This window comes from Anomaloglossus baeobatrachus, chromosome 6 (genome assembly GCF_048569485.1).
Source record: "Anomaloglossus baeobatrachus isolate aAnoBae1 chromosome 6, aAnoBae1.hap1, whole genome shotgun sequence".
NCBI classification, from domain to species: Eukaryota; Metazoa; Chordata; class Amphibia; order Anura; family Aromobatidae; genus Anomaloglossus; species Anomaloglossus baeobatrachus.
The window spans coordinates 512,729,118-512,749,713 of NC_134358.1; the positions used below are offsets into that span (position 1 = coordinate 512,729,118).

At 47.1% G+C, this 20,596-nt stretch overlaps 1 protein-coding gene across 5 annotated transcripts in view; it reads left to right on the forward strand.

Annotated features, from left to right (window-relative positions):
• Positions 1–19,760, forward strand: part of PFKP (phosphofructokinase, platelet) — a 180,557-nt gene extending 160,797 nt beyond the window's left edge. For all 5 annotated transcript variants that reach the window (XM_075315472.1, XM_075315473.1, XM_075315476.1 and 2 more), the window contains 4 exons: positions 671–782; positions 3,534–3,633; positions 16,781–16,886; positions 19,188–19,760. In XM_075315472.1, coding sequence (XP_075171587.1) covers positions 671–782; positions 3,534–3,633; positions 16,781–16,886; positions 19,188–19,341 — 472 coding nt within the window. In that variant the 3' untranslated portion in view covers positions 19,342–19,760. The remainder of the gene's footprint in view (positions 1–670; positions 783–3,533; positions 3,634–16,780; positions 16,887–19,187) is intronic.
• The last annotated feature ends 836 nt before the right edge of the window (positions 19,761–20,596 follow it).

The following is a 20,596-nucleotide window of genomic DNA, read 5'->3' on the forward strand; positions in this document are numbered from 1 at the left end:
GTAGGATTCCACTTGCGAGAGACTCGAGCATATCTCGCATCGCATCTCCGGGGACAGCCTGCCTCTTTCCCGATGGTAGCATCTCAGCTGCATAGAAATAGATGCAGCTGACCCGCTCCTGTCGGGGGAGAAGCAGGCTGTTCCCGGAGATGTGATGCGAGATATGCTCGAGTCTCTCGCAAGTGGAATCTTATCCTCATTCTGATCCTCTGCATCCCACATTCATTTAGCAAGAAAGTATTTGGGGATTGCTTATATAACCTTCCTTCCTTCTTATTTCCTAAATGTGAAATTATGCAACTTTTTAAATAGTATTCATTCAACATTTTCTACCATTTCACTGCTGTAGAGTCTGTGTAAGTCCTTCATCTAGCGGGCTGCGCTGCAAATTCTAACACAAATCCATCAAAGCCATTTACACTGAGAGGTGTACTCCCTTTTGTTGCCAGCGGTTTAGACATTAATGGCTGTGCGTTGAGTTTAGAGGAAACACCAAATTTACACTGTTATACAAGCCGTACACTGACAACTGCACATTGTATCAAATTGTCATATCTTTAGTGTTGGCCCATGAAAAGATATAATAAAATATTTGCAAAAATGTGAGGGGTGTACTCACTTTTGCGATATTCTGTATATCTAAAACCTTCACTTTTATTTTCCTATCAAGGAATGAAAACTGCAATGAAAATTACACGACAGATTTTATTTATCAGCTTTATTCCGAGGAAGGGAAGGGAGTCTTTGACTGCAGAAAAAATGTTCTAGGCCACATGCAACAGGTAACGTATGCCAAGAATTCGGTAGATAGAAAGGGTTAAAAAAAACACTAGCTGGTTGGGTGCAAGAATAGCATGACATAAAAAAACAATACTCTGGAGAAGCATCCCACGTTCCAGTGCTGCCACGCTTCACATCTGCAGTGATGACATCCTCAAATACACGACTGATGCAGACATTTCTTAAAGGGAACCCGTCACCAGGTTTTTGCTACCTCATTTGCTAGCAGTATGATGTAGGGGATGATATCCTGATTCTGGCAATTTATCTGTAAGTTTACTGGGTGCAGCAGTTGTGATAAAATAACAATTTTCTCTGCTGCAGATATAGCAGTATCCTTAATGCTGAGCCCTATATAACCAAGCCTACACCACTGATTGGCAGCTTTCTGTGTACACTGTATAGTGACAGAAAGCTGCTAATCAGTGGTGGGGGACAGTTGACATGGAGCACACAACAACTAGTCCTGTAGTGATAATCACCTGCTGCTAAAACACTGATTGAATTGAAAGAACAGCACACAGCCAAGTAAGTGACCCATTACTGGAGTTAGGGTCTCAGCCCCTACATGACAGATTACACAGCAAAAACTTAATGACAGATTCCCTATAAAGGAGTTGTAATAAAATTCTGGAGTTACTCTATGTGATTGCATACTTCTGAATCCTTACAGTGAATGCACCACACGCTGTGAGGATTCTCCAATGTTGCCAGGGAAAGAGGGTAGACATGTGAGTGCAAGTACGCCATATACATACTTCTCGCCACATTTCAACTAGACTTGCTCGACCTCGCTCTATACAAGTGAATTGAACGAGGAGCCGCACTTCTAGTCAGCATAGTTACATATGCACAGGTTTTCACAACACAGGACAACCCCTTTAAACCTACTTCATTGTAAGGAATCGTGCACACAACTGGTTAAAGTGCTATCCGTTTTTTTGACAGATACCACTCATACCCATGTTATTGTATGGAATTGTGCACGTCTGATTCTTTCCTGAAATAAGTGACCTCTCATTTTGATCCAAATGTATCAAAATCGTCAATGCAAGTCTATAGGTCTATGGATAACATCGGACCACGCTCAGAGGACATCTGAGTGCAACCTGATTTTCATGGACTGAGCGAATGGAGAAACTTTTTCTTTTTTTATTATCCATCTCCGAGAAAACCCAGATCCCACTCTTGATCAGCCTCTGATCAGCATAACCAGACATTTGTTCTTTGTTGATGAGAAAATGGTCCTAAGGAGGTAGTTACATCAGCCTCAGAGAAATATTGTGTGATTTGGTTTGATAAAGCATATGAGTGCAAAATTGCGAGAATCAGGGCATTTAAAATTATTGTAATATGATCACTATTTCTGTTGAAGCAATGCAGTCGCCCCATTCTCACATCAGTCGCCCCTTTCTCACCACCTTTAGTATGTGGAAGAGTAGGTTGATCTTGAATCACAGATGTATCTACAAAAAAAAAAAAAAAAAAAAAAAAAAGAGTGAGGACCATACTTTCCCCATTGGAATGAGTTAGGAGACATACAACCCCTGGCAAAAATTCTGGCCTCCCCTGGCTCTGAGGATGTTCATTCAGTTATTTACTTTTGTTTAAAAAAGCAGATCACAAGCATGGCACAAGACTAAAGTCATTTCAAATGGCAACTTTCTGGCTTTAAGAAACACTAAAAAAAATATAGTGAAAACATAATGTGCTAGCCAGTAACAGTTACTTTTCAAGACCAAACAGGGGGAAAATTATGGAATCACTCAATTATGAGGAAAAAATTATGGAATCATGAAAACAAGCAAACAAAAGAACACTCAAATACACCAAACAAAAGTTCTAGCATCATCACCTTGCCCAATACAGATTCGGGATTCATCACTGAATATGACTTTCATCCAGTCATCCACAGTCCACGATTGCTTTTCCTTAGTCCATTGTAACCTTATTTTTTTCTGTTTAGGTGTTAATGATGGCTATTGTTTAGCTTTTCTGTATGTAAATCCCATTTCCTTTAGGCGGTTTCTTACAGTTCGGTCACAGACATTGACTCCAGTTTCCTCCCATTCGTTCCTCATTTGTTTGGTTATGCATTTCCTGTTTTGGAGACATATTGCTTTAAGTTTCCTGTCTTGATGCTTTGATGTCTTCCTTGATCTACCAGTATGTTTGCCCTCAACAACCATTCCATGTTGTTTGTATTTGGTCCAGATTTTAGATGCAGCTGACTGAACAACCAACATTTTTTGCAACATTGCGTGATGATTTACCCTCTTTTAAGAGTTTGATAATCCTCTCCGTTGTTTCAATTGACATCTCTCGTGTTGAAGCCATGATTCATGTCAGTTCACTTGGTGCAACAGCTCTCCAAGGTGTGATCACTCCTTTTTAGATATAGCCTAACGAGCAGATCTTATTTGATGCAGGTGTTAGTTTTGGGAATGAAAATTTACAGGGTGATTGCATAATTTTTCCCCCTGTTTGGTCTTGAAAAGTAACCGTTACTGGCTAGCACATTATGTTTTCATGATTTTGTTTAGTGTTTCTTAAAGCCAGAAAGTTGCCATTTGAAATGACTTTAGTTTTGTGCCATGCCTGTGATCTGCTTTTTTTAAACAAAAGTAAACAACTGAATGAACATCCTCAGAGCCAGGTGAGTCCATCATTTTTGCCAGGGGTTGTATGTTCTTGAAAAGTGACCATAGGTAGTACAAGTAACAGTTTACCATCATGAATGCATCTTCTTACAGGGCGGCGCTCCTTCACCATTTGATAGAAATTTTGGCACAAAAATCTCAGCAAAAGCCGTTCAGTGGATCTCCAGGAAACTGAAGGAAACGTACAAAAAGGGTAACGATGACTAACGCTGAATATCTGTATGCATGAAAGCGGGAAGGGGATAATGCAAATAACAGGTGGAGCAAGACAGGACCTGATGTATAAAAACGTAGGTAGACAAGATTAATAGGGATTGTGCACAGCCATCAGCCATATATCTGCTGTTTGGAAGTCTTTTTGGGAAATTCTGCTAGTTTTCACTAATATAATTTTGGTTCAGGCTATATGCATCTCACAACACTGAAATCAATGCAAAATGCAACATTGCATCTAATGATTTCTTATGGTGTCAAATTGCAACTCCAAGATGGAGAGGTTTCCAAATGTGTTGGCTTTTTAGTCTATGGTCACACACTACTCACTAGCCATAGAAATTCACCTTAAGTCAGATGTGACTGCAACTTACCATATTTTTCGCTTTATAAGACGCACTTTTGTTCCCCCAAATTTTGGGGGAAAGTAGGGGGTGCGTCTTATAATCCGAATATATGATTATATACTGCAGGGTCCAGAGGAGGTGGGGGCAGCTCTGGAGCGGTGCTGGGGGCTGAGTGAGGCTTGTAGAGGCTGGTGAGCTGGTGAAGGCTGCAGCGGGAGATCTTCTGCTCCCGCTCATATAATATGCACTGCCGCTATCCATCACCGTGGTGCTGAAACCTCACCGCGGTGACGGGCTGGCGGAGCAGCGCATATTATATGTGCCTGCCCCCCCCGTGCTAGATATGGCCCCCATGCTGCTGCCCATAGTAAAATAAAAAACTCTTTACTTACCTCCTCCAGCGTGTCTCCCCTGTCTCCCTCCTGCTGCTGTAATCACGCACACAGAGATGTCACTCTGCTGTATCGATCACATGACCAGCACCGAGAACCAGGAAGTGGAGGAGCTCAGCAGCACGGAGGGAGACACGAGGAGGAAAGCACTGGAGAAGGTAAGGAAAGAGTTTATTTTACTATAAGCAGCAGCATGGGGCCATATCAAACACAGGGTGATGTGTGCCATCCACAGGGGGCCATGGGCAGCACAGGGGACGTGTGCCAGCCACAGGGGGCCATGGGCTGTGTGCCAGCCACAGGGGGCCATGGGCAGTAATAAGGGCCGTGTGCAAGCCACAGGGGGCCATGGGCAGCAATAGGGGCCGCGTGCCAGCCACAGGAGGCCATGGGCAGCAATAGGGGCCATGTGCCAGCCACAGGGGGCCATGGGCAGCAATAGGGGCCGTGTGCCAGCCTCAGGGGGCCATGGGGAGCAATTGGGGCCATGTGCCAGCCACAGGGGGTCGTGTGCCAGCCACAGGGGGCCATGGGCAGCAGTAGGGGCTGTGTGCCAGCCACAGGGGGCCATGGGCAGCAGTAGGGGCCGTGTGCCAGCCACAGGGGGCCATGGGCAGCAATAGGGGCCGTGTGCCAGCCACAGGGGGCCATGGGCAGCAATAGGGGCCATGTGCCAGCCACAAGGGGCCATGGGCAGCAATAGGAGCCATGTGCCAGCCACAGGGGGCCGTGTGGCATCACTGGGGGGCTATATTCAATATAAGGGGGCCATATCCAGATTAAGGGGGCTAATTTTAGGATGGGGGGCTATGAGGGACATATACCCTATATGATTTGTTAGACGGACACTGGCATTATAAGACAGACCCCATTTATTAAAAAAAAAATTCTCTTTTCCTTCACCAAATGTGGGGGTGCGTCTTATAATCAGGTGCGTCTTATAAAGCGAAAAATACGGTATCTGCGATTTGAACACTTAAGTAGTTGCATGGATGTTTTTGGTAACTACTTGTCGAAGCTGGGGCAACATGGCTACTTTGGCTGGTGGCCCAAGATTGTGAATAGGGTCACATCGCTACCCCAAGGCTGCTGCCACAAGAAAGTCGCATATAGTCAGATTTTTGTCACTTGTTGCAGACCCTCGGGATCGTAATGTGACACATAGAAATCTTTGACTGCACAACCTGTGTTGCAGCCACAGTTGCTGTGTAGTCCCAGGGCTTATTTTTACTAATGCCCATTAGTTCAGGCGCAGTCACTTTGTGGGTGAAGTGATGCTCTGCAGTCAGCAGGAATATCAATGATGATTGTTTGATAACTAGCGCATGTGAGTATGCGCCAGTAGATCCGGGGATGGCATCCGTGTGTAGTATTTAGTTCCCCAGTTTAGATGATAGATGCACATTAGGCTGGTTTCAGATGTCCGTGTTTCAGGTACGTGTGACATCTGTTTTTAAAATGGATGGCACACGTACCCATGCTATTATTTGCTGTTACTCACACGGACACACTCTCATGACCACACACGCAGGCATGTCCGTTTTTTCTCCGGTAGCACGGGTGTCGCATGGATCGCACACTGATGTGATCTGTGTGACATCAGTTAGACACGTACCGGAGAAAACAGGGGGCTTTTTAATAAACAGATTTTCTATATTTACCTGTATCTAGCGCTGCTGTCTCCGGCTCTGCTGTCTCCCGCTCCCGACCGCCGCTCATTATACTCACTGAATATTCAGTGCTCTGTGGAGCAGGAAGCATCGCGGGGGACTTCAGTGCTGGGGACCGCAGCGCTGGATGAGTATACAGCAGAGTGTGCGCGTGTATGTGCGCGTGCGTACGTGTGTGTGCGTGCGTGCGTGTGCGTGCGTGCGTGTTTTGAGAACCTGGAACATTGCGTGGACAGCATCAGGGACTCATCTCAGTTCCCAATGAACGGTGATGAACCCGTGAAGCTGTAGCGCGGGGGTCATCAGGATGTCAATGACCTAGATGTCACTGTGCTTGCAGAATACTCACCTGTCCCCAGCGCTGCCAGGCTTCAATGTCCTGAGTGTGGTGAATAATCAATGAATATGAGTGGGGGTCAGGAGTGGGAGGCAGCAGGTAAATATGGAAAATCTTTTTTTCTTCGGCGCTCCATTGGGAGACCCAGACGATTGGGTGTATAGCTACTGCCTCCGGAGGCCACACAAAGCATTACACTAAAAAGTGTAAGGCCCCTCCCCTTCTGGCTATACACCCCCCGTGGGATCACGGGCTGCTCAGTTTTCAAGCTTTGTGCGAAGGAGGTCAGACATCCACGCATAGCTCCACTGTTTAGTCAGCAGCAGCTGCTGACTATGTCGGATGGAAGAAAAGAGGGCCCATACTAGGGCCCCCAGCATGCTCCCTTCTCACCCCACTCTTGTCGGCGGTGTTTGTTAAGGTTGAGGTACCCATTGCGGGTACGGAGGCTGGAGCCCACATGCTGCTTTCCTTCCCCATCCCCCTGAAGGGCTCTGGGGAAGTGGGATCTTACCGGCCTCCAGACTCTGAGGCCGGGCTCCATCCACAGACCCGGAGATCCTGCTGGATACGGAGCTGAGTGCCGTCAGGGACAAGGCCCTGCAACATTCAGGTACTCTGTGTCCCCGTACAGACAGGCACAGACACACGCCAGAGTGGCTGGGTGTTCTAGTGCGCCGGGGACAGTAGCGCTGCGCGCCTGGGTCTTATTCACTACAGCTTAGCTGAGTGACTTTCTGTGTTGGGAACTACCGCGCCGACCGCCCCTGGAGCGGCGGCGCGGCTGAGGCTTGTAGTGCGCCGGGGACTGGCGCTGACCGTGCTTTTACGACGGCAGCGCTCATAAATCTAGTCCCCGGCTTTTGCGGCCTAGCTCCGTTTCGTTCCCGCCCCCAACCCTGTCAATCACGGAAGGGGAGAGACGCTGTACAGTCAGCGCCGAGGGCTGGAGTCTTATTTACATACTCCACCCCCCTCACTGGGCACAGTGGGACGCCAGTTTCCCGCACTTTGTCTGAACACGCCCACGGACCGTCCCTCTTCACAGGACGCTGGCAGCCATTCCTGCATGCAGTCTGAGCTGGAGAACGGACATAGCCCTGGGAGACCCAGACAAGGGATTCTGGCGACCACACACCCGCTGCTAAGCGGGCGGTAAGCAGCACAAAAGTGCTGACCCCACTAGTGCCACAGTGTTATTTAGTGTACTTTTTGTCTGTACCTATATATTGCACTGTACGGTCGCTTCTTGGCTTATACCCTATTGCTCTGAGGAGACAACAGCATGTCATCCGCAAAAAGCAAGGGTGCCAAGGCACAGGCTTTATATGCTGCTTGTACCGCATGTGGGGCTGATCTACCGGCAGGTTCCACTGACCCCCATTGTGTGCAATGTTCGGTCCCTGTGCCACTTCGTCAGCCGGAGTCTATGGTGGTAGTGGCCCAGGCAGAGACGCCTGTGAACCCTGCCCCAGTGACGGGGACAGAGTTTGCAGTTTTTGCTGATAAGATGTCTGTGACTATGACAAAAATTCTTGAAACTTTGCAGTCCAGGCCGGTCACTCAGACCATGGACACTGTTGATGCAATGTTCCCCGGTCCCCCTCAGTTGGAACTAGTCCAGGCTACAAGGGGGTCTCAGGCATCACAGGCTGAAGGCTCTGACTCGGACGACAGTCCCAGGCAGCCTAAGCGAGCTCGCTGGGAAAGACCCTCGACGTCATCACACTGGTCAGGGTCTCAGCGAGAGGCTTCTCTGTATGATGAGGCAGAGGTAGCTGATCAGGAGTCTAATCCTGAGACCGCTCTCAATCTGGATACTCCTGATGGTGACGCTATGGTAAATGATCTTATAGCGGCCATCAATAGACTGTTGGATATTTCTCCCCCAGCCCCTTCAGCGGAGGAGGCAGCTGCACAGCAGGAGAAATTCCATTTCAGGTATCCCAAGCGTAAATTGAGTACTTTTCTGGACCACTCTGACTTCAGAGAAGCAGTCCAGAAACACCACACTTATCCAGACAAGCGTTTCTCCAAACGTCTTAAGGATACACGTTATCCCTTTCCCCCTGACGTGGTCAAACGCTGGACCCAGTGTCCAAAAGTGGACCCCCCAATCTCCAGGCTTGCGGCTAGGTCCATAGTTGCAGTGGAAGATGGGGCTTCACTAAAAGATGCCAATGACAGACAGATGGACCTTTGGTTGAAATCGGTCTATGAAGCTATCGGCGCGTCGTTTGCTCCAGCATTCGCGGCCGTGTGGGCACTCCAAGCTATTTCAGCTGGTCTGGAGCAGGTGGACTCTCTCATACGTCCATCAGTGCCGCAAGTGGCGTCATTAACCTCGCAAATGTCTGCGTTTGCGACTTACGCTATCAATGCGGTCCTAGACTCCACGAGCCGTACCTCAATGGCGTCCGCCAACTCTGTGGTTTTGCGCAGAGCCTTGTGGTTAAAGGAATGGAAAGCAGATTCTGCTTCCAAAAAATGCTTAACCAGTTTGCCATTATCTGGAGACAGACTGTTTGGTGAGCAATTGGCGGAAATCATTAAACAGTCCAAGGGTAAGGATTCTTCCTTACCCCAGCCCAGATCAAGCAAACCTCAACAGAGGAGAGGACAGTCGAAGTTTCGGTCCTTTTGAGGCTCGGGCAGGGCCCAATTCTCCTCGTCCAAGGGGACTCAGAAGGAGCAGAGGAGCTCAGATTCCTGGCGGGCTCATTCACGCCCAAAGAAAGCAACCGGAGGAACCGCTTCCAAGGCGGCTGCCTCATGACTTTCGGCCTCCTCCCTCCGCATCATCGGTCGGTGGCAGACTCTCCCGCTTTTGCGACATTTGGCTGCCACAGGTCAAGGACCGGTGGGTAACAGACGTTTTGTCCCACGGGTACAGGATAGAGTTCAGTTCTCGTCCTCCGCCTCGGTTCTTCAGAACTTCCCCACATCCCGACCGAACCGATGCCCTTCTGCAGGCGGTATGCTCTCTAAGGGCAGAAGGAGTGGTGATCCCTGTTCCTCTTCAGGAACGAGGTCAAGGTTTTTACTCCAATCTGTTTGTGGTGCCAAAAAAGGACGGCTCGTTCCGTCCTGTTCTGGACCTAAAACTGCTCAACAAGCACGTAAAAACCAGGCGGTTCCGGATGGAATCCCTCCGCTCCGTCATTGCCTCAATGTCTCAAGCAGATTTTCTAGCATCAATAGACATCAAAGATGCTTATCTCCACGTGCCGATTGCTCCAGAGCACCAGCGTTTTCTACGCTTCGTGATAGCAGACGACCATCTTCAGTTCGTAGCCCTGCCCTTCGGTCTGGCGACAGCCCCACGGGTTTTCACCAAGGTCATGGCAGCAGTGGTAGCAGTCTTGCACTCTCAGGGACACTCGGTGATCCCTTACTTAGACGATCTGCTTGTCAAGGCACCCTCTCAAGAGGCATGCCAACACAGCCTAAACATTGCGCTGGAGACTCTCCAGACTTTTGGGTGGATCATCAACTTTTCAAAGTCAAACCTGTCACCGACCCAATCACTGACATACCTTGGCATGGAGTTTCATACTCTCTCAGCGGTAGTGAAGCTTCCGCTGGACAAGCAGCGGTCACTACAGACAGGGGTGCAGTTTCTCCTTCAAGGTCAATCGCACCCCTTAAGACGCCTCATGCACTTCCTGGGGAAGATGGTGGCAGCAATGGAAGCAGTCCCGTTTGCCCAGTTTCATCTGCGCCCACTTCAATGGGACATTCTCCGCCAATGGGACGGGAGGTCGACGTCAGACAAGAAAGTCCTCCTCTCCCAGACGGCCAAGGACTCTCTTCAGTGGTGGCTTCTTCCCACCTCATTATCACAGGGAAGGTCCTTCCTACCCCCTTCCTGGGCGGTGGTCACGACAGACGCGAGTCTGTCAGGGTGGGGAGCAGTTTTTCTCCACCACAGGGCTCAGGGTACGTGGACTCAGCAGGAGTCCACTCTTCAGATCAATGTTCTGGAAATCAGGGCAGTGTATCTGGCCCTACTGGCCTTCCAACAGTGGCTGGAAGGAAAGCAGATCCGAATTCAGTCGGACAACTCAACAGCGGTGGCATACATCAACCACCAAGGCGGGACACGCAGTCGGCAAGCCTTCCAGGAAGTCCGGCGGATTCTGCTGTGGGTGGAAGCCACGGCCTCCACCATATCCGCAGTTCACATCCCGGGCGTAGAAAACTGGGAAGCAGACTTTCTCAGTCGCCAGGGTATGGATGCAGGGGAATGGTCCCTTCACCCGGACGTGTTTCAGGAAATCTGTCGCCGCTGGGGAATGCCGGACGTCGACCTAATGGCGTCTCGGCACAACAACAAGGTTCCGGCCTTCATGGCGCGGTCTCGCGATCAAAGAGCTCTGGCGGCAGACGCCTTAGTGCAGGATTGGTCGCAGTTCCAGCTGCCCTATGTGTTTCCACCTCTGGCACTCTTGCCCAGAGTGCTACGCAAGATCAGGTCCGATTGCCGCCGCGTCATACTCGTCGCCCCAGACTGGCCGAGGAGGTCGTGGTACCCGGATCTGTGGCATCTCACGGTCGGACAACCGTGGGCGCTGCCAAATCGACCAGACTTGCTGTCGCAAGGGCCGTTTTTCCATCTGAATTCTTCGGCCCTGAACCTGACTGTGTGGCCATTGAGTCCTGGATCCTAGCGTCTTCAGGATTATCTCAAGGTGTTGTTGCCACCATGAGACAAGCTAGGAAGCCCACGTCTGCTAAGATCTACCACAGAACGTGGAAGATATTCTTATCCTGGTGCTCTGCTCAGGGAGTGTCCCCCTGGCCATTTGCATTGCCTACGTTTCTTTCCTTCCTGCAGTCTGGGTTGGAAAAAGGTTTGTCGCTCGGCTCCCTTAAAGGGCAAGTCTCAGCGCTATCTGTATTTTTTCAAAAGCGTCTAGCACGACTTCCTCAGGTACGCACGTTCCTGCAGGGGGTTCGTCACATCGTCCCTCCGTACAAACGGCCGTTAGACCCATGGGATCTGAACAGGGTACTAGTTGCTCTCCAGAAGCCGCCCTTCGAGCCTCTGAGGGATGTTTCACTTTCTCGACTCTCACAGAAAGTGGCCTTTCTGGTAGCGGTCACGTCTCTTCGGAGGGTGTCCGAACTGGCAGCGCTGTCATCTAAAGCCCCCTTCCTGGTGTTTCACCAGGACAAGGTAGTGCTGCGCCCGATCCCGGAGTTTCTCCCTAAGGTGGTATCCTCCTTTCATCTCAATCAGGATATCTCCTTACCTTCTCTTTGTACTCATCCAGTTCATCGGTATGAAAAGGATTTGCATTTGTTAGATCTGGTGAGAGCACTCAGAATCTACATTTCCCGCACGGCGCCCCTGCGCCGCTCGGATGCACTCTTTGTCCTTGTCGCTGGTCAGCGCAAAGGGTCGCAGGCTTCCAAATCCACCCTGGCTCGATGGATCAAGGAACCAATCCTTGAAGCCTACCGTTCTGCCGGGCTTCCGGTTCCTTCAGGGCTGAAGGCCCATTCTACCAGAGCCGTGGGTGCGTCCTGGGCATTCCGACACCAGGCTACGGCTCAACAGGTGTGCCAGGCAGCTACCTGGTCGAGTCTGCACACTTTCACCAAACATTATCAGGTGCATACCTATGCTTCGGCGGACGCCAGCCTAGGTAGAAGAGTCCTGCAGGCGGCGGTTGCCTCCTCGTAGGGAAGGGCTGTTTTTTGCAGCTCTAACATGAGGTATTAATTTACCCACCCAGGGACTGCTTTTGGACGTCCCAATCGTCTGGGTCTCCCAATGGAGCGCCGAAGAAGAAGGGAATTTTGTTACTTACCGTAAATTCCTTTTCTTCTAGCTCCAATTGGGAGACCCAGCACCCGCCCTGTTTCCTTCGGGATTTTTGGTTTTTTCGGGTACACATGTTGTTCATGTTGAACGGTTTTCAGTTCTCCGATGTTCTTCGGATTGAATTTGTTTAAACCAGTTATTGGCTTTCCTCCTTCTTGCTTTGGCACTAAAACTGAGCAGCCCGTGATCCCACGGGGGGTGTATAGCCAGAAGGGGAGGGGCCTTACACTTTTTAGTGTAATGCTTTGTGTGGCCTCCGGAGGCAGTAGCTATACACCCAATCGTCTGGGTCTCCCAATTGGAGCTAGAAGAAAAGGAATTTACGGTAAGTAACAAAATTCCCTTCATTTCACAGACACGTGTTTTCTCCGGTACGTGTCACACGTATGCAAACACGGATGTCACACGTGTGACCATAACCATGCGCGTGACTGGTACCTGATTAATTACGGACGTCTGAAAGCGGCCTCTGTACTGAAATGCTATTATACTTTGCACTGTATATGTATATGAGATTGATCACGTTTTCTAAGCTGCTGCTGCCACATTTTGCTTGCGGTCGTGGTATTGGGAGTCTGCTTGGTGCACACTGCTTTCAGCTGCCTATTAGATTGTAGTGACATTCGTAGCTAAAACTACTTTTTTTTGCTTTTATATTTTCTTTCATGACTGCATGGATCCCTAGAGGAAGGTAATGTCTCATTATTACTTAGTGTAAATATTGTAAAAGCGTTCCCATCCCTGTGTGTAGGGCCCCACTATTGCACCTTCCCTATTGCTCTCCACTAACCACATTTTATGGTCAAGAACATAGGACTAACAAGTACAGAATACAGGGCGACATGAAGACTGCAACATCGCAGTCCACTAGAGTGCAACCCATGGCTGTGGCAAAAAAAAATCCCCCCCCCCCCCCCCAAGATGATTTTTGTGTGCAGTTTGAATGAAACTTTGCCTCCATAGACTGTACTGTACTGTGTAAGGCTGAGTTAATGTCTTGTAATCTCCATTAAAATAAATCTTGCAGAGATCCATTGGGAAAAAAGTTCTGGAAACACACAACTTTTAACTGATTTCTGCTGGATCTGTTTCAAATGGAAAATAAATAGGAATCCTGTAATGGATCCATTCGCCATAGACTCTCCAATGTTAAAAATAAAAACAGATCCAGCTAACATTATTTTGCCAATGGATCTCTGCAAGAACCATTCTAGCGGATAATTACAGGTCATGTGAACTCAGCCTGAGGCCAGTTTCACACGTCAGTGAAAAACAGTGACGCTTTTCACTGGCGTGTAAAACACGCACATGTCCCTGCGTGTGCCGTGATTCATGGCACACGTGGGTTGTCTAAGTGCAATCCGGGCTCCGTTCTCCGTGGCCCGTGATTGCACTTAGAAAACAACTCACCTGTGCGCGCTCCCGCTCTCTCCATGGTGCTGATCGCTCCCGCGGTGCAGCATCCGGGCGGCGCTGACCCCCGCAGCAGCTGCTTCTGGGTCGGCTGTGTCGCGCATAATGAATATGCGTGACAATAATGAGCCGGCTCAGAAGCAGCCGGCAGAACGGGCTGCAGAGGACATCGCTGGACGCCGGGTGAGTTAAAATGTTTTTTATTTTAAAAGAACGTTTTTTTCTGGCACGTGTCTCACGGATCACACCACTGCGTGGTCCGTGGAACATCAGTGATGCCAGAAAAAAATGGACATGTCTCCGTGCGGCAATCACGCACACGCGGGTACGCCGCACGGAGACACGTGCAGTGAAAAATCACTGACGTGTGAGCAGACCCATTCATTATAATGGGTCTGCGTATGTCAGTGATTCTGGTACGTTTGTGCTTTTTTTTAAACGTATCAGAATCACTGACATATGCAGACCCATTATAATGAATGGGTCTGCTCACATGTCAGTGATTTGTCACTGCACGTGTCTCCGTGCAGCGTACCCGCGTGTGCGTGATTGCCACACGGAGACATGTCCATTTTTTTCTGGCATCACTGATGTTCCACGGACCACGCAGTGGTGTGGTCCGTGAAACACGTGCCAGAAAAAAACGTGCTTTTAAAATAAAAAAAACATTTTAACTCACCCGACGTCCAGCGATGTCCTCTGCAGCCCGTTCTCCCTGCTGCTTCTGAGCCGGCTCATTATTGTCGCGCATATTCATTATGCGCGACACAGCCGACCCGGAAGCAGCTGCTGCGGGGGTCACCGCCGGCCGGATGCTGCACCACGGGAGCGATCAGCACCATGGAGAGCGGGAGCGTGCACAGGTGAGTTGTTTTCTAAGTGCAATCACGGGCCACGGAGAACGGAGCCCGGATTGCACTTAGACAACCCACGTGTGCCGTGAATCACGGCACACGCAGGGACATGTGCGTGTTTTACACGCCAGTGAAGAACGTCAGTGTTTTTCACTGACGTGTGAAACGGCCCTTACTCACGTGATATCTCTGAAATTTGGCTTCGGAATCCATTCCTACTTCTCTTATGTTGCAACAGCAGTGACACTGGTAGGGCACACTCTAATTTTGGCCACGAGAAAGGTTTTGTGGCCAAGAAGGGTGATGTGACGATAGTATATTGCAACTTAATGCAGGTATTGCATTGTGACTCCCTTGAGTTCAGCAACGGAGACAAGCAAAATCACATTAAAAAAAAACAAAAAAACGTTTTGAATTGCTGGTTGTGGTTGAATTACGCTTAGGGTTGGAGTGTGAACCTATTCACCTGCATTATGCTGCAATGAAGCGGTGACATATAGTGACCTTTAATCGCATGGCCGTGTAGCTCTAGCTTTACTCTAAAAAGGAGTATTCCAGAGAGGAAAAAAAATATTCTATTCTCCCCGCCCACATAACATATAAAGATGTAATGCACTGTGCTGTACCTGTAATTCAGTGTGACACTGGAGCTGCTCCCCCTCCCTGCTGGTATGTTTCACCACACATCAGGTAGTGTGACTTGCTCCATGCTGCCTAATAACAGCCATCCCCTGATACTATCTACTTTCCTGCATTATGAAAACAGATTGTCATCTTGCCTCGCCTCAACAGCATTGATAAGGACACCCCCCCTGCAGTGTGATGCAACATCCCAGGGTGTAGAGGGGAGCATCAAGGAGCAGCTCAAGCATCACACTTAATTACATTTACAGGAACCTCATTGTTAATCTCATCTTTATAGTTTGAGGGCAAGGACAGTGGAATTTTTTTTTTTTTTATCTCCCTGGAGTAGTCCTTTACGGCCGGTCACACTTGCAAGTGACTCACATCGCATCACCCAGCACGACCTTCTGCTCTCCGGACAGAACCGTCTACGCTGCATAGAAATGCATGCAGCTGATCCGCTCCCGTCTGGAGAGCAGAAGGCCGTGCTGGGTGATGCGATGCGAGTCTCGTGCGTTTCACTCACAAGTGTAACTCCAGCCTAAGCAAACTGAACTGGCTCACCAGCAAAATGTGGTTGGGCCAGTATACTGAGCAACAAACAGGTTTCATGACCTGGATAAACCAGCTTAATACAGGCGAAAAATGCACCTGTATTACATTTGCATGAATCTGGTCTTATCTTTACCGGGAGCTAAGCATGTCCTGTGCATACCACAGTGTAGCACAGGCCAGCACATACTCCACATCAGACTTGTGAGCCCGGTAACCGATTCCATGCACAGTAGTGGCTTCAGTTAGGAAACTATGTTTCTGAATGTAGTTTTTGCTTGCTTTTTTTTCCTTGGTTATTTTAGAAAGATTGTAAAATGCAGTTATTCACACCCTGCATTGCAGCTTTAGACAATTTTATGCAAAAACAACAAAAACCACAACCCAGCTGTTCTACAGTCTGAAAGAGGTACTGCACCTAATCAATATCCGCTCAGGATACTGATGTAATAGATCATGATACTGTCATGTCTGTCTATAATCAATTATTTATCTTTGAATATAGTGATTTGTGAATGATGTCCTGTATCATCCTTGATAAGCTCGTTATCGATGTACTAATGAGCGAATTAGATTTTGTAAAACCTCAAGTTAAACGAGAAGGATTGACTTAAAGAGTTGTAAAGTTTCCTGAACTGTCTTGATTTTGCAACTTTTTTCCATTTTCGCTGTGGAGCTCTACCGCAGGGATAGTCATATTTGTTGCTTTTGCGGTGCAGTATGTGAAATCTCTGCACATAGTGCAACTGGGTATTTCTTTAGTCTTCTCTTGTGGCTTGTGCTTTCACCTCTATCACAGCTCAGCAGCTAATTTAGCAGGCTAGAAGCTGCCGAGCTGGGATTGAGGCGTGAAAGCACAAGTCCCAAGAGAAGACAAGAAATGCCCAGTTGCACTACAAGCAGAGATTTCACATACTGTACCACAGACGCAACAAATGTAAGTATCTCTGCATTAGAGCGATGTAGCGAAAAATGGAAAAAATAAAAGGATAATATCCCTGAGCTTCCCCGATTCTGTCAATGTATTTAACTCAATTTTTTGAGAACGTGAGAGATCTTCCCAGCCTAGAGTATTGATGTGCTAATCAGTGTTTTCTCCAATCTTCAGGTAGGATATTTGCAAACACAGAAGACAGTGTGTGTCTACTAGGAATGCGCAGACGAGCTCTACTCTTTCAGCCCGTTATGCAACTCAGAGATGAAACAGATTTCAAGTAAGTGCTAGTATAAATCAGACACCATATCGTCAGCACTAGGCCTTCTCTCAAGAGCACCAAGCTTTTAGGATTGACATTTACAAGTGTTAGTTGTGGAAAGCAATGTGCAACCATATAAGGTTATATTTAGCCATGTGCTGGCTGCAGTTCCCTGGACGGCCACTGTGCATCAAGGGCAGCAGTGCTAAATCAGATGCAGGGAGGTTCCAAGGTCAGACTCACAGATCGTGAAGTGGTAGTATATCTCCATGACATGCAATCAGGATGGGAATAATACTTTAAATATGCTTGTCTGTCTTGGCTATTGCTTAAAGCAGATCTGTCACCAGATTTCACAATACAAATTACATACACTATTAAATAGACCTCTTGCACCTGATGTGGCTGGTAATGTTGGTGCTAGGTCTCCTGAAGCGAGAGTGATATTTTTATACCACGGAGACAAACAGTGGTTTAAAATGTGCTGCAGTACTGTCCCTTAAAAAGAAGTGAGAGAAGAGCAGCCCAATATCATTTAGGCCTCAAGAAACCAAACGCCATGAGCTGAATGTAAGGGGTTTTTATTTTACATTAGGAAACGTAGTACCGCATTTCCCCCAGATAAGACAGTCATATTTTTTTGCCCCGAAAAATGTGTTAGGGCTTATTTTGGGGGGAAACTGGTTGTGGTTAACTTTTCCCCCCCAAAAAAGCCAGCCCCCTCCTTCCCCCCCAGGAGAATAATGCTTATCAGACTCTAGGTATCTGCATCTCTCCAAAGTCCTCAGCGGGCACTCTCTGCGGGTCCTTGTCTTCTGCACAACCGTCCTCCCCTGCTTCTGAGTGACCCTTACAAGTCACCCACATCCGGTGATACCACACGACTTCTGGCAGACAAGGAGACCTAGGACGCTATTAGGCAATGTGCGCATGCTGGGGATTTTGCCACGGATTTGCTGCAGAAAAAGGTGTCTAACCTTTCTGCAGTCATTCCCCAACAAAACCTATCGGTATAAAAAAATGCTATGCGCACCAGGGCTGTGGTGTCGGAGTCGTGGAGCTCATTTTGGTAGAGTCGGAGTCGGTATAAAATGCACCGACTCGACTCCTAAAATATATAATAAATTGGGGACAGTAGTGCAATGCAGAATGTGCTGAATATTTTACTAAATAATATTTAGTATAATGCTTATATTTAAGTGAAAAATTTATTGTAGTACAATGTGAACATCAGACATTTAATCATTTTTATGATACAATAATCAAGATATTTAGACAGAACATAAAATATACTTATTAGAATACAACTCTAGAACACAAAAAACTAATAAATTGTAAATATGTAATACAAATTAATATAATGTGTGTATAATATATATAATATATTATACACACACACAATAAATACACATGATAAATACACACAAGATATATATGTAATCTACTGTATATTACATATTGTATTACATATTTACAATTTATTACAGTTTTTTGTGTTCTAAAGTTATATCCAATAAATATATTTTATGTTCTATCCAAATATCTTGATTATTGTATTATAAAAATTATTAAATGTCTGATGTTCACATACACATGTTCATGTACTACAATTAATTTTTCACCTAACTATAAGCAATATATGTGGGAGTTGGAGCAAGAGAAATTGAGGAGTCTGAGTCGAAGGTTTGGCTTACCGACTCCACAGCCCTGGTGCACACACTGCGTTTTTTTTTTTTATACCTGCGGATTTACCCGCAGCATTAATGTGCATGTCACTTCTTTTCTGCAGGTACCTGCTGTTTTTGCCATTAATTATTGGTAAAAACCCACAGGGACCAACCCCTGGAAACACCGCAGAAATTCCGCACCAAACCGCATGAGGATTTTGTTGCAGTTTTTTACCGCAGGTGCAGGATTCTTTCAGAGGGTCCGGTTTTTCCTTAAGAAAAAGGAAGTTTCTAGTGCACACATGGCCTTAATGTGAGGACCTGCGGTGGAACACATTGATACGTTCCATTGCAGGTCCTCTTGATCCACAGCGTACCCAATGGTACGATTATGGTGTCTGCTTTCTTTAATCAAGTGTCCTGCAGTATTAATACTTTGATGTTTTTAGCTGCATGGACACTTCATTATTGAACTACAACTAGGGCTTATATTTAAAGCCTTGTTGCAAAAAACCATAAAATTCCTGCTAGGGCTTATTTTCAGGAAAACACTATTTAAGAAGGGGTTGTACAAACAGATAACACCTTTAAGTCCTAATGTTTCATATACACTGTACCAAAACAAGATTTCTTTCTTACTTTCCAAATCCAGACACAGAATTCCAAAGGAGCAATGGTGGCTGAAGCTCAGACCTCTGATGAAAATTCTGGCCAAGTATAAGACCAGCTACGACATTTCAGATGCTGGCCAGCTGGAACACGTCCACGTGCCCAGACCAAAAGAGTCAGAAGCAGGAGCGATCTGAAAGCTACGGACCCAGTCATCTGCCTCGTATCATCATAGCCTGTCTGTTTCCATTGTGTGCTTTACTGCTCTATTATATAATGATTATCCATTTTATCTTTTGTAATTTAAATTATATTGTCCCAGCACTTTAAGTCCACAGAAAAGTAGTAATAAAGAATATTACAGATGGAAAGTATAGAAGATTATACATCACAGCACTCACTGTCCAGAGTTTATTTTTCTGTCCTTATGTATCGCCAAAGATGTGAATGGGCGGCAATGTTCCCTGCGTGTCGTGTGTAATACGCTCTGCCTATTACACTGTGTGTTGGACATGTAGTGGAGCCACATTTACATGTGCTAGGTCTGTGTTTTTGCTCCTCAGTGACAAGTTGCAGGATACATTGATGTGATGTAATAAAGTAACTTTGCAAAACATTATGTTGTTGGAAATTTTGTAAATAGACGCCATTTCTGGGTATAGCCAAGCACAAAATGTCGATGTATGGGGGTTGGTAACAAATTAATGTGACCAGAAACTTCTCTACAGTCCGCCTGCTTTGGGGTGTTTGCTAGTGTTGAGTGAGTAGTTCACTATTCCTACTGGCTATGCTGTTAGCGAGTACTGTCCGCTACTCGCATATTTGTTACGAGTAGCAGGCGCAATGTAAGTCAATGGGAAATACTCGCTAACTAGCGAGTAACCCGAAAGCTGTACTTTGTGAGCAGCAAATAGTATGGCTTTCAGGTTACTCACTACTTAGTATTTCCCATTGACTTACATTGCACCCGCTACTCATAACGAATATGCGAGTAGCAGACAATACTCACTAACAGCATAGCAAGTACGAATAGTTTACTCTCTCAACACTAGTGTTTGTGGAGCTGGCGGAGTTGCAAAGTTTATTAAAGGAACTCTATTAGTACAGGATGACTGTTCACACCAAGCACAGGTACTCTGTGCATCATGGCGGCATTTAATCACACCTTCCCATCTGCTTGTGTTTCCTCAATCTCCACTGTCCCCTGTGATTGATAGCTCTGGCCTCATAGATCCAGAGAAGGGAGGCGATACTAAACCAGCAGGTGGGAAGGAGTGATTAAATGATTAGCTGCCATGATGCATGAGACCTGTACTTTGTGTGAACAGTCCTCCTGTGTTGGTAGGGTGCCTTTAAAAAGGTCACACATTGACTTTTAGGGTAGCTACCTCACTTAGGGCAGAGTCACGCTTGCGTATGATTTGGAGAGCCTCGCATCGGCATCACCAGACA